General features: G+C 35.7%; 1 protein-coding gene across 1 annotated transcript; it reads left to right on the top strand.

Annotated features, from left to right (window-relative positions):
• Nucleotides 1–1,875: 1,875 nt before the first annotated feature.
• On the top strand, nucleotides 1,876–6,934 carry LOC131483963 (tenascin-R-like). The gene is made up of 5 exons (XM_058682280.1): nucleotides 1,876–2,130; nucleotides 3,782–3,912; nucleotides 4,093–4,222; nucleotides 6,102–6,252; nucleotides 6,702–6,934. The coding sequence occupies exons 1-5, from the start codon at nucleotides 1,938–1,940 to the stop codon at nucleotides 6,871–6,873; spliced, it is 777 nt and encodes a 258-aa protein (XP_058538263.1). The 5' UTR covers nucleotides 1,876–1,937; the 3' UTR covers nucleotides 6,874–6,934.
• Nucleotides 6,935–14,722: the final 7,788 nt, after the last annotated feature.

The raw sequence follows: 14,722 nt of genomic DNA, 5'->3' as shown, positions 1-14,722 counted from the left end.
GCTCAAGGTATATTCAGAAGCTTTCAGGTCATTGTCCAAACGTCCAGATGAGTATGATACTTATGGGATGTCATAGTAGCCTTTGAAAAACCATGCTTAGTGTAGAGCTTTTTAACTGAAGAGAGCTGTAAAGAATTTATAGAGGAAACCCATAAAAAACATTAGTGATGACAGAAAAAGAAAAGATAACTGGAAAAGGAAAAACATGGTAAAAGTGCTTTGAAACACAGTAGTATACCATATGATATTTGTTATGGGTGATATGTTGAACATTTCTTCATAACTATGAAAAATGATAAAGGCAAGAAAGTTATATATTACAAATGAATGAATTGATGGAAATAATGTACAGTTTTTATATTGTAGAATGTTAATAATAGGTATGTGTTACAATCCATTTATACAGTACTGGCTTTGGGTAAATTGGCAGAATCATATTATCAAATACAGTATCAATGATTTAGAACAAGTTCAGTTGCATCTAATCAGATGTCACAAAACTGAAAAGGAAAGACTGCTTAATTATTCTCTGAAAGAAAAAATATACTTCAGAATGTATATCTTAGAAGAAGATATCTACTTGAAAGGACAGATCTAAGGTTATACTGGGTAGTATTTCAATAATCTACAAATAGATTTGATATTAAAATTGACCTGAGGAAGAAATAATGTGAATAGAAATCATCTAAAATTTCAAATCTGCTCTAAATGGCACAGTAGAAGATTACAGTACAAGAAAGCTCTTACATAGAGGTCAATGAGAGTGTGAGATGTAAGCAAATCTTTCCTCTAAACTCTTGCCAGGTCTGTGTTCCTAAAAATGAAATGAAATGTCTGCTCAAAATCCCTGTGCCTACAGGGTAAAATCTGACCTTCACAGCATGGCATGCAAGGCCTCTCGCAGACAGCGTCCAGCGTCAGAGGTGGCCTTCCATGCCTGGTCTTCCATTCCCTGTTCCTCACACACACTCCAGGCTTGAAACACCTGAGCACCTGCCATGTGCCTGGAACTAAACCCTTTGTGTATAAATACAATCTCTCATGGAATCATCACGAGGACCTTGCAAAGTAGATACTAGTCTTTTCTTTCCCATGTTAGGGAAAGGGAAACCAAGGCACAACTTGCCAAAGACTAACAACTAGCTGCCAAAGATTAGTGACTAGTAACTTGCCCTGCTAGTAAAAAGGTGAAAGAACTTGGCTGAATACATGATGATGATGATGCCCTTTTTTGGTTTCTATGCCTCACTCATGGTTTCCTCTTTGTCTGGAATTCCCTTCTTAATCATCTGTCTCTACCACATACTCTTTCTGGTAAACTTGTACTATTCTTTAAGATTCAGATAAAAAAATCATAGACTCTGGAAGCCTTCCCCAGTGATATCCCCTAGAATTCTTTTCTTCCCCTATTCTCAATAGCTTTTTGTTTACTTTACCAACTCAGCTCTATCCATTTGGGATTCTAGTTGGTGATTTGTGTATCTCTTTATTGAGACTGGGAACTCTTCGAAAGAAGGAACCTGGCCTTATTTACTTTATTTAAGCACTCCTCCTAGTATATAGGTTTTCAAAAGCCTTTGCTTAATAAATAGATAAAAAGGTAAAACAAATTGGAAAATTTTAGATTCCTATGTTTTTGAGACTATAATTGAGAATCAAAAAATTAAAGTTAATCAGTACTTCCAATATATATGTACATACAATCTGTCTTAGTGTCCACCTTATTTACTGACATAGTAAACATGACTTAGCACAGGCATTTAGTGTTTTCACATATTCTAGAACATAGCAGACAAAATAGAGAAATGTACTTGAAATTAAAAAAACAAAACAAAACACTAATTATAAATCTCTCTTTTTATCTTTCAGAGCCCAAACCAGTCCAAATTGTCATCCCATATGAAAGTCATAGTACCTCTGTAATCTTATTTGTTCAAATGCCTGATACTGGAGTGTTTGATGGCATACATATTGTAATTGAAGGAGGACCAAATGTTACCAGGCCTTTGAAACATGACAATAAAATAACTGTTGGCAATTTAACGCCAGGCACAGAATATAATTTCTTTGTTTCCATCATCAGTGGTACTAAACTAAGTAATATGTACTATGTGCCTGCAGTAAAAACATGTAAGTATTTTGGGACTTACATAAGGTTTTTTTTTTTTTTTTTTTTTAATTTTGACTTTGTGTCCCATTTTATATTAGTAGGCTACATTCACTTTAATGCAGTTGTTTTCAAAGATCTTTTAAAAATAATTACAAATACCTTACTACTGAACCTAATCTTTCATTGTTCTAGTATACAGATAGAGCTAACTTTATGTAAAATTGAGAAGTCATGAGTTTTTTAAATCTATCCATTAAGAAGAAAACATACTTGAATCTTAATCATAACTTTCAATGACTTATCTCAAGAGTGAAGAATGTGAATAATTTTAGGCAGATGAGAACTGGGTTATATTTTTTGAGTCTAGAGACACTTAATAGTATCTCTCAAAGCACATAATCTTAGCATGTGTTTGCTCTCCCCATGCTGCCTTTGTCTGGAAAGAACTGGCGTATGTTTTCCTTCTTTGAATATTTAAAATTAGTACATATTATATTTGTTCATACCAGAACTTACATTTTGAATTTCATATCAATTTTGATTTGTTTTTTCTTTAAATCACTCATGTATTCTACAAATAATTCATTTTGAGCATTTGGGATACATGACATTTATCTAAGATATTGACCTCGTATATATAGAAATGAATGGCACAGAGTAATAAATGCCATACAAAAATAATATGTAGTCCTGAAAATGTTATAATTCTGACTATAAACATGTCCAGGTTCTTTATGTTTTGCTCTTCCTTGTCTATAAATCTTCACATATATTATTATACCACCATGTGTCTTCTTCCTCCCGAGTTGTAAAATTTCTATTACTGTTTAAACTCACCTTTTCATAAAATACTCCCAAACTGGTACCACTAATCACGTTGTTGTAATAGAACCTTAACATATTTATAATCAGCTCAGTATATGTTTATATTTTGTTTTTACTTGCAATTTTTATGTATTTATTATATCTCTAAACTCTGCCTCTTCCTTATTTATATTATAAATCATTATGAGCAGCGTTCTATTTGACAGTTCTTGTTTTTAAAAGTAATTAGTACTTGATCATCTACATATATCAATATTGTGATATAATTGGCAAAATATATCAGTATATAAGATAGTAGTATAAAGCTGCAATTTTTCTAGGTTTTCTGAAATAATTTCTTTTTCTTTATGCTGAATGGGATCTTTAGCATGAAAACATAACAATTAAGGCTCATAAGATAAAATTCGGTTTTAGCTTCAGCTAATATTTGATACAAAGAGGATTCTTTTACCCTTTCATCTGGACTTCATATTTTTCTCTATGTTGACTTTTTAGTTTATGATAATAGTTTCAGAAAGCTTAAATCTCTTTTTTTTTTCTTTTAAGTATTGTACGTTTGCTCCTGGGAATTTGCTGCTATTGTAGTTTTTGCTGCAAAGTCAAAATTAGCTGCTTGCTATGGTGTTTACCATAACTCTGAGTATTGCAACTGATTATTATATTTGATAAACTGTTGTGTTATGTGTAAACAACTGTTTTAATTTAGGATATAAAGATAGTTGATTAATAAACTTTACTGTTCTTTTCTCACCTTGTGTTTTTTTCCTCCTTTAAAGGGATAAATTAAAAAGAAAAACCCAGTTAGAAAACATAGAAGAATTTAAATGTGTTGTGTGTTTTGGGTAGGTCTGGAAGCACCATCAAATATCCATGAGGGCAAAGTGACAGACTCTTCCATAGAAATTCTCTGGAATCGAGCTGATGGGAATTTTCAGCATTATGAAATCACATGCATGAACTGTACTGCTGCTTTCATGGTACGTTAGAAGCGGCTCTCGGAAGCATTAAACTTGAATCTTTCATGCTGAGTCCAATATTACTGCATTCTTATGTTAGATAGTAGTGAAACTAAATAACCCCCATGCTTATTTGGTTGTGTTGAATTGTGGAACATTTTTTAAATGAACAGTTGCTAATTTATTCTTTTGGATTGATAGGTCCAGAAGGTAGTTCAAGAAGCAGCAACATTCTCTAACCTGGATCCTGCGACAGTGTATACTTTTTCAATTTGCACTGAAAAAGAAGGTTTTAAAGACAGTGCTCCTAACGTAAAAGAAATACAGACAGGTACAGCCTGTGTAAGCCCTTGAGGTATTATTCAGTGTTCAATTCAACATTGAATCAATGTTCAAATATTTATTTCATTCTTTAGGGAAGATTGTCAATAGTTTGTTATTCCCAGATTTTCTTTATGGGCAGGCAGTGTCCTCTCTTGTCTCTTTTTCGGTTTCCCCTAATATGGGTCAGAAAAACCTCTTTTGTAAATGTATTGCCAGGCAGTAGAGTAGCTAATTGTCTGGGGTCTGGCCAGATTTTCCATTTGTGATTTAATTTCCTCATTGTTCAGTCAAGCAGACAATGAAGTGACATTTCCCCAGTGTTAGCAACTTACTCCCAACGGCAGATGGTGATTTATTCCATGCTTGTCATATGAAATAAGGGATGATTGGGAAGGATGTATGCAAAATGTATACATTTTCATATCTGAATGAAGTAAAATTTTCAATTATTCTATAATAACTATGTTAATGATTCTTGACAGTGGTTTATTGATTTGTGTATTTAGGAACTGGCCATAGCTTGTATTCTTTTACTATAAAAACAAAGAATGGAATTGGGAGAGAATATTCTTGACAATTTTGTTCTTTTCTTTTACATGGAAGAATTTTATTTTTTTTATTTTTTATTTTTTTCAACGTTTTTTATTTATTTTTGGGACAGAGAGAGACAGAGCATGAACGGGGGAGGGGCAGAGAGAGAGGGAGACACAGAATCGGAAACAGGCTCCAGGCTCTGAGCCATCAGCCCAGAGCCCGACGCGGGGCTCGAACTCACGGACCGCGAGATCGTGACCTGGCTGAAGTCGGACGCTTAACCGACTGCGCCACCCAGGCGCCCCTACATGGAAGAATTTTAGAGACAAAACAAAATACATATTATATACTATTTCATTTAACTTTTCTCCCTAGGAAAGAAGGGAGTATTTCACATTTAGATTGCAATTAACATTTCTGCTGATTAACTTTGTCAGTATTTGGTATTTAATTGGAATGAGTCCTAAAAATCATTAAATATTTCGCAGATTGGTGGTGTTGGGAGGAAAAATAATGTTCTCTCCATCCTTCTAGGTCCTTTACTGAGGACCACCCCCCCCCCCCACCAACCCGTGTAAGACAGATTAACAGGAGAGAAATAAACATATATATATATACTTCATGCATACGTGGGAGAGACCCAGGGAATCTGAGTAACTCCCTGAAATGGCTTAAGCCACCACCTTAAATACCATCTCCAGCTAAAAACAAAAGAAAATGTTGAGGCTGGACGAGGGAGCCAGTTACTGGAGGCTACTAGGAAACCCTAGTAAACAAGTGTAAAGTGGTTATGCAGATTTAGGTCTGCCTTCTCCATTGGCAAGAATTTCTAGAGATTTAGTCAGACTTCTCCTAGTGTAGGGAGGGAGACACCCTTACGAATGGAGATTTTCCTTGTAAATTTAAGAGTCTCTTACAAAGGATAACTTTTAACTCAGTTTTCAGAGTTTCTCGTGTGTCTGCTGTTTCTTTTAAGAATAACCAACTCAAAATCATCCTTATGCCAAAGAGGCATTTTTTGGGGTGGCATATTCTGTTCTTTTTCAGTCGTACAAGACCAAGATACAATATCTCCCTACATTTTTGAGGCGAGGGAAATACTGATTATAGTACTACAATAATATATATTGGTTCCACTTTAAAGTTTAAAATTATTCTTGCTGGTTTTTTTTTTTTTTCTCTTTTTTTGACTTTTAACTTATCATCTATCAGGAAGAATAAAAGGAATGTTTTGGTTACCCTCAGAGTTTGCAGAAAGTGAAACAAATCTTGAGGGTGTTTCAGGGCTATTTTAGACCAGGTGCTTTGTGCGGTAGAAAATGTTATTTTATGTGTATGTTTTAATGATATAGCCCCAAGTGCAGTTGAATTTATGAACCATAGTAGAAACTCCAATGCAATAACTGTTAGCTGGCCTACAGCTAGAAGTCTTCTGGACGGATACATTATTTCAATATCCAGCGGAATCTTAATGAGAGAGGAAACCCTGCCTTCCACAAAAAGGTATGAAAATCCTGAAAAGAAATTGTGTCAAGTTACATGGACCACGAGATTAACATTTTATATATATTTTCCAAATGCTATACTACTGGCTTAATATAAACAGAAATTAGAAAATTTGTAAGACAACTTTTTTGGCTACGATGTGATTAGAAAATGAGATACAGTGACAAATCTGTTTTGCAAATAATAATAAATTAATACAGGATATCTCATGCTTGTATGTATAATACACACTTTTTGACTTAAGTGAATTTCTCTGTGTAAGAGGCTATGATTTCTAATTAACTATTTATGCTTATGAAGCATAGCAGATTGTTTCTGTGATAGACAATAAAAACACCACAAGACTTATATGTAAAATTCTCTCTGTAGACAGGGTGAGAAGATGGGAGTTTTCCAAATGTTTCTGAGCTAAATGTTTTAATACGTGATTTTTTTTTAATGTGCAGGACATTCACATTTAATAGCCTTTCTTCAGGGACTGACTTTTTAATTAGTGTTATAACTACCAAGGGACTGAAAAGAAGCCATCCCACTGTCCTCATTGTTAGCACTTGTAAGTTTATTTTATATTTAATTGACTTTTCATGGGCAAAAAATAATGGAAATGGTTGTGTTTAAAGCCAATATCTAATTAAAAATGAATGAAAATGGAAGTGGTTTATGGCATGCTTGAAGAGAAGAGAACACGGCACTTAACTTGGAAAATGCCTGAGTTGTATTCCTGCCACTATCACTTATTAATTATGTGACCTTGGGCAAAACTATTAAGTTTTCACTTATAAAATGAGAATAATTATTCCTGCCTGGGTGCAAAATCTTATTGATAAAATCCAAACACAAAGCTCTCTCTGCAAGTGAAAAGTACTCTAAACCTCAAGATATTATTGTCATGAAATACTCAATATTTTTCTAATATTTTGAGTATTTAACATTTTATGAAAAACAAAACAAAACTTTTAATATGAAAAAATAAATGGCACTGTGTCTTTTTTTTTTTTTTAATTTTTTTTTTTCAACGTTTTTTATTTATTTTTGGGACAGAGAGAGACAGAGCATGAACGGGGGAGGGGCAGAGAGAGAGGGAGACGCAGAATCGGAAACAGGCTCCGAGCCATCAGCCCAGAGCCTGACGCGGGGCTCGAACTCACGGACCGCGAGATCGTGACCTGGCTGAAGTCGGACGCTTAACCGACTGCGCCACCCAGGCGCCCCTAAATGGCACTGTGTCTTTAATTGCATTTTGGGGTTCAGTTTGCCTCTTCTGAGCATGTGCAGTGTTCCAAAGATTCCTTTCACTTGTGTGGCCCCGGCACATGCACCTGTATTTAATAAAGTACCAGTGCTCTGTCAGTGTGAGAGGAGGCTTAACCTCAGAATCTGCGATATGGAGGAGGAGAAAGCACTGGAAAATGAGTGATAGTCAAATAAATTCCTGGAAAATACACTAAAACATTTGAGCACTTACAATACACCAACATGATGTTATTTGCTTAAGTCACCATACTGAATCTACCCAGGTAACCTCAAATGTAGGTTAAGGCTCAGAGATGTTCATTACTAAAGGTGAGATATTTAACCCAGTTATCTAACTCTAAAACTGATATGACATTGCTGCCTCTCATAAAGACCATCCTAAGAAACATCAGAAATAGATGAGAAACAGATGAGAAATGGCTAATTTTTTTTTAACTTTATTTAAAAATTTTATATCAGTGAAAGTTTCCTTGCTGCTATGACTTGGGCTGTGCCATTATCATGGTCACCATCACCATCATGGTTGTCATCATCAAATTGAGTGCTTGTTGTTTATCAGGTACTTTGTTAGGTATGCTATATATCCCTTAATTCTGAGTGACTTCTTTTATTCTGTCAATCATAATGTGATGCATATGTTTGTATTTTTTATAAATGAGGAAACTGAGGCTAAGAGAATTTCAGTAGAAATTATATCTTATACAAGATGACAGAGATTTGAACCTGTGTTTCCTTGAGATGAAATCCTGTCCTTTGTAACCACTGTGCTTCAGTAGAAAGGCCACTATGTCATCTGCAGGACTCTTGTATTTCTTGGCTCTGTGACTTTGTACAAATTCTGATTCTGTTTGGACCTCAAGATCTTCATTTCTACTCTGGGTTTAATAATACCTTCATATTTCATGATGTTGCTTTGGCTGTGTTTTCTAAGACAAGGCTGGTGACTTAGTAATTTTCCCCATCTCTCTGACTTTACTATTTGACTTTTGTCTTTTACTGTTATATTAATAATTTTTTATCTTTCTGTACCTGCCTTTTTTATAAGCCACCTCAACTCCATTTGGAAGTAGATGGAATAGTAATAAGTGTATAAAATAAAGCTAAAATATATTATGGGAATTTGGAAGCATAATAAATTAATTCCAGTTAGAAGGGAATATGCATTACAGAAAAACAGAATAAAAAAGGATAGTGAATCAGTGACTCAGATTTAAGTGTACCATTGAGCTGAATTCTAATAAACTTAAATCAATATGTAAGTAGGGACAAATAAAATCTCATGCAAAATTTGAATTTTAGAGATGAAACTATTCCAAAAAATATTAATATTTCTCTCAGTTAAAAAAAGCAATGAACATGACAATATTTAATAGGAATTAGAAATAGAGTCATGTTACCAATTTGAAGAATAAGCTTCAAGAACCTTCTCAGTTATAATGTTTAAAGGGAAAAGGAGTTTGTGAACTTAAGGCAGGGGTGATAGATCTCCTACTCTATGCAGTGCATAAAATTGTAAGTTAAAAATCCCAATTTGAATTAAGTTCATACTGAATTTTGCTATGAGAAAAAAGAAATGTTAAAATCCATATTTTACATAATTTTATTGTGGGAAGAGGCTTTCTAGAAAATTGTTTTTTTCCCTTCCGTTGCAGAGTTGGGGAGACAGATTCAGGATAGATTTCTTGCACAAGATCACACGGTACTAAAACAGACTGGAAAAACCCCTGTATTCAAGTCTCTTCCATAGTGGGACAGTCAAGGTTATTTTGTGTATTCGTTTGTTTTAAGATATCATTCCAGTGCTTAGTGTCTCTCTCTGTGTATCCTAGGACTCTTCCATAGTGTGACAGTCAAGGTTTTGTTGTTTTGTTTTGTTTTTTAAAGATCATTTCAGTATTTTATTCTCTGTCTCCCTCTGCTCCCTACCTACCCCCTCTCCTCTCTCTCTCTCAAATAAAATAAAAGGGGGGTGGCACCTAGGTGTTGAGCATCCAACTCTTAATTTTGGCTCAGGTCATGATCCCAGGGTTGTAGGATCAAGCCCTGCTTTGGGCTCCACCTGAGTGTGGAGCATGCTTCAGATTCTCTCTCTCTCTCCCCTGCCCCTCTCCTCTGCTTGCACGCTCTCTCTCTCACTCTAAAATCGTATTTAAAATATTAGGGACTCCTGGGTGGCTCAGTTGGTTAAGCGTCCAACTTCGACTCAGGTCAGGATCTCACGTTTTGTGGGTTCAAGCCCCACATTGGGCTCTGTGCTGACAGATCAGAGCTTGGAGCCTGCTTCAGATTTTGTATTCCCTCTCTCTCTGCCCCTCCCTCCCCCACCCCCTCTCAAAAATAAACTTTAAAAAAAGTTAAAATTTTTTTTAATTAAAAAAAATGATACAATTCCAGTGTCTTGTTTCATTGCCCTAGATCCAGACCCACCATCTGATTTGCTGATTTGGGGGCAGGAAGAGAACACAATATATTTGTCTTGGAAACTTCCACAAGGAGGCTTTGAAAAGTTTCAGGTAAAGAACAGTGCTGCTATCATACAACCTTGATGTTTAGTAGGGTCTTTATTTCACTCTGTTTTTGTTCTTTCTTTTACATTAATGGTTTTAAAAACTATTCTATTTTTCATGCAAGATTTTCCTCCAAAGTAATCTTTTCTATTTACTGCTTTAAAAGTACAAGGTTATCATGGGAAGTGGTCAAATATGAATCAAAGTTGATACTTTAAAAGAGTTTGGTTTTCAGAGATGAAAGGACAGTGAATGAAGGAACAGTGGTGCTGGAGGGTAAAGCTTCTGTGACAGCACTGGCCACAACAAAGATCTTAGCTGTTTAAACTGGGTGATGTGCTATGGGCTCCCTTTCAACCTTATCCTAGAGATTTAGTTGAGTGGAGACTTCTAGCCGAGGGAGTAGGAGAGTTAAGATATACGGAGCAGCCACTTTTCAACTGGGTCTGTTATTATTTGTACTAAATATGTATGTTTTGCTTGTGTTTTGTTGCTAACAATGTAACTTGGCATCACATGGGGAAATGTATTCACCCTGCATCCTACATTGTACGGTTTGCCAAGTCAACTTCCAGGGACAGTACTGTTGCTTTGCATTCTATGGGGCCAACAACTTTTCCATACTTTCTTAGTGGTAGGAAGTGGCAGTTTGAGTTACAAATAACAGAAAACAACCTGAAATAGTTTATGCAATAGAGACGAAAATGTATTAATACAAGAGAGCCTCATGGGGACCAAGGAAAGGGATATAACTGGGTGTTAGGAAGGCCTACAATCAGATATTTTAAGGCTGTGGAGAATCCAGGGATTATTTTCTTTTCTGTCAACTTCTGCTCATCTGCCTTATATCACTTTTTCTGATGACCGATTTTCTTTGCTAAGCAATCTGTGTGGTGAGTGAAAGAATGCTGTGTACACTTCCAAGTACAAATGGTGCATTATCAGCTACAGAGAGACAGACTCCCCTTAAATTCCCATGGGAAGGACTGTGATTATTCCAAATTGGATTAGATACCTCGAACGGTTCCAGTTAACTGTGCTTGTAGGTCCCAAATCATGTAAAAAAAATGGTGGCCACAGGTCTATGGGGGATAGGGGTTATAAAAAGAATCATTAGTATTTGGGCAGATACAACAAAAAAATGTTTCCTGTAAGTAAAAAATAATATACTATAAAATGTGATAATTTCTCAACTCAGTGCAATCTAAAAGGAACCAGAGCAATAAAACTACTGGATACTTGATATGAACAGATCAGTACATCTGGGTTTTATGCTTGAGTATGAATTTTTTAACAATTAAGATCAATAAGGGAAAGAAAATAATAGTTACTATATGACAGACATAAAAAGAAGCCACATTTATTTATAGTATCTGGGCTAAAGATAAAGAAGTAATGTTATAAATCTATCTTTAATTTTTTTAAAATGTTTATTTATTTTTGACAGAGAGAGAGACAGAGCATGAGCGGGGGAGGGGCAGAGGGAGAGGGAGACACAGAATGGGAAGCAGGCTCCAGGCTCCAGCCTGTCAGCACAGAGCCCGATGCAGGGCTCGAACTCACCGCGAGATCATGACCTGAGCCGAAGTTGGGACGCTCAACTGACTGAGCCACCTAGGCGCCCTGTAAATCTATCTTTAAGACTTGTATAAAATATAGAGTCTTTTAGTGGTTCTCCACCATTTATCTAATGTACACACGACTTAGTATGGTCTTCAGAGTCAGACTTTAACAACCTGTCTAATCTATTTTCTCTAGATTGCATATTTCAGCAGAATTGTATTGCCTACCATTATCCACATATTTTGTGTTTTCCTGATTCTATTCTTTGGTCATGTTCTTTGGAATATATTCTCTCCCAATTTTCTTTGACAATTCTTTGAGACCCTGCTCAGATATCATTCCCTGTATGAAAGCTCCTTTGAATTTATCAGCCTCCCTTATTAGAAATTTATCAGCCTCCCTTATTGGAAATTTTAGTGTCATCCTTGACTCCTTTTTCTTTCAGCTCCTTATGTACTTGTTTACTGAATCCTGATGATTCCAACTTAGAATTACTGTGAAAATTCTTTTCTGTTTCCATCTACTTTGCCTTGTTTCAGGCTCTTACTATCATTGTTGGCTCCCTTTTGTTCCAAGGAACAAGCTGACACCTGGAACAGTCCTTCTAAATCTGTTGAACCATCCCTTCCCTTATACTCATCTTAAATTCCAGGCTTATATTGTAAATACACTAGCATTTTACTCTTTCTTTCCTTGATAGTACACACCGCTCGAGACTCATCCCTATAAGTTTTTTTTCTTTCTGATATGTTTATTGATGTATTCTTTACTCTCACCATATTTTGGGGGATGGCTTCCCCAGCTATTTCTAAAAATAATTATTTATTCTCTTCTGTGATTCACCTAACTTTATGTTCATGTCTTTGTCATATCCTTTGTACAATATTCTTGTTTTAAAAAAAGTTTTTTTATTTGAGTATGGTTGACATATAACATTACATTAGTTTTATGTGTTTACCACTTATTTTGATGTCTGCTTAGAAGCAGACATGATTACCACCAGGAATTTCTTTGGATGCCAAAGCATATGACACAAAAGCACTCATTAGTATTCATAACAAATTGAGGAATCCCAGGATGGAATAGGTTCACAGGGGTCATATGAGGACAGGAGCAAATAGAAAGGAGGAGGGGTTGGTTTTCATTTTTTTATTGTGCTTAGAGGGTAGAGCTGGGGCAGGAGCTTCCTGAAGGGACTAGAAGCTGTGAAGGTGGAAAGTTTTCTGCCCTCAGAGGCAAAAGAATCTAAGGCTTTCTTATCTTGGAGGCTGAGATGTAGGGTAGGTTGGGAAGAGGGATAGGGATCTAAAAGTTGTCAGTAGTCAAACAAGAAATGGAATTTAAAAAAAAAAGGAAATGGAGTTAGACTCTGTATATTATAATACTTTCATTAATTATAGTTTAAGATTAGAAGTAAAGTAAAAGAGAGTTGTGGTTTTTTTTTGTTTGTTAATTTTTTTAATGTTTATTTATTTTAGAGACAGAGCACAAGCAGGGGAGGGGCAGAGAGAGCCAGAGACAGAATCTGAAGCAGGTTGCAAGGCTCTGAGCTATCAGCACAGAGCCTGATGCGGGCTTGAGCCCACCAACCATGAGATCATGACCTGAGCCAAAGTTGGACACTCAACCGACTAAGCTACCTGGGTGCCCCTGTTTTGTTTTGTTTTGTTTTGTTTTAAAGGATAGGAGTGTAGTGCATGCCTTCAGGCTGAGTGGAAAGATTCCTGGAACAATAACAATTTCAATCATTCAACAAATCCAAAAGTCAACATTGAAAAAAACAACTATTTTTTTTAACAACAGATTCCTGTCTTTATGGTGCTTACATTCTAGAAGAACTGCAGATATGAGAAAGATAATGACTGGAACAACAGTTCAAAAAAGCTTGGGGGGGAAGGTAATATCAAGTCTAAATCCTCTAAAACTAAAAGGAAAGGGCAGTATGTGTTAAAGGTCTGACTGATTAACCAAGGGAAAAAATTTTTTTTAAGTTGGCTCCACACCCAGCAGGGAGCCCAACATGGGGCTTGAGCTCACAACCCACAGATCAAGACTTGATCTGAGATCCAGAGTTAGACACTTAACCGAATGAGCCACCCAGGTGCCCAAACCAAGGCAAATTTTAAAGTGAGCTATCTTAAATGAAATCTTCAGTCTCAGTCACCAGGTATTGTCAATTCTGTTGCTGCAATATAAATTCCAGTTGGCTCTTAACGGGTTCTCAGAAAACTAAGCCATCTAATAGTTCTCTACTAATGATGGAGTCTGCATGGCATGCAAGGTCATTGCAAGGTCTATGTCATGGAGAACATAAGAAAACTAGTATCTTCTATTTCTCATGATATTAGTAGACATCAACTTCAATCAATTCTATCTTTTTTCAGAAGAATTAAGCTCATAGTGATATACTTATGCAAAATATTCTGGTAATAAATTTTGTAATAGGAGTTCCTTTATAAAACAGAAATCCTTGCTTTGTTTTGCCCAGCATTTGGAGCATTCAAAATATAAAGAACATTTATTAGTATGGATGAACTGTGAAATTCATTTGAACACCAAATATTTGTTCTAGTGAGTAATCCTCTGAAACTGTTAGATTGCTGGCTTTCTTTTCATGAGCACTGGGAGTGCAAAAAGATTTATATGCTTTAAAAGAATCTCATAACTGTAATGGAACTGAAGGTATAATCTATTCCAAGCATGAAAGTAAACATTGGCTCACACATTTAAGACCTAAAAGAATTCAATGTGAACTTAGAAAAAATCAAATAGTTGATATAGAACATCAATGGAAGTTTGCCATTTCCTTTCTTACACCTTTCAACTGTCTTTTATGAACTCGGAGTGATGTTGTAGACCAGCTTTGTCCAATAGAAATATAATGGAAGCCATAAATGAGAGCCTTGTGTGCAATTTTAAATTGTCTAATAGAAACATTAAAAAAGTAAAAAGAAACAAGTAAGGGGCAGTCTAGGATGGCAGCAAAAAAAGATTCTGAACTTACTTCCTCCTACAGACACATTGAACCCACAGCCACATATGGAATAATTCCCTCTGAAAAAGACCTGAATACTAGATGAACAGCTCCTTTCAAACAGACAATAAAAGGGGCATCTGGGTGGCTCACTCAGTAAAGTATCCGA

This window comes from Neofelis nebulosa, chromosome 8 (genome assembly GCF_028018385.1).
Source record: "Neofelis nebulosa isolate mNeoNeb1 chromosome 8, mNeoNeb1.pri, whole genome shotgun sequence".
In the NCBI taxonomy this organism is placed as follows: Eukaryota; Metazoa; Chordata; class Mammalia; order Carnivora; family Felidae; genus Neofelis; species Neofelis nebulosa.
This window is presented reverse-complemented; position numbering and strand designations above follow the sequence as displayed.

Excerpts from the sequence above, each read along its gene's own strand:
- LOC131483963 (XM_058682280.1), top strand. The coding sequence starts at position 1,938 with ATGCCTGATACTGGAGTGTTTGATGGCATACATATTGTAATTGAAGGA. Across the intron at positions 3,913-4,092 it reads ACTGTACTGCTGCTTTCATG|GTCCAGAAGGTAGTTCAAGA; the intron begins GTACGTTAGAAG and ends TTGGATTGATAG. Across the intron at positions 6,253-6,701 it reads ACCCTGCCTTCCACAAAAAG|GACATTCACATTTAATAGCC; the intron begins GTATGAAAATCC and ends TTTAATGTGCAG.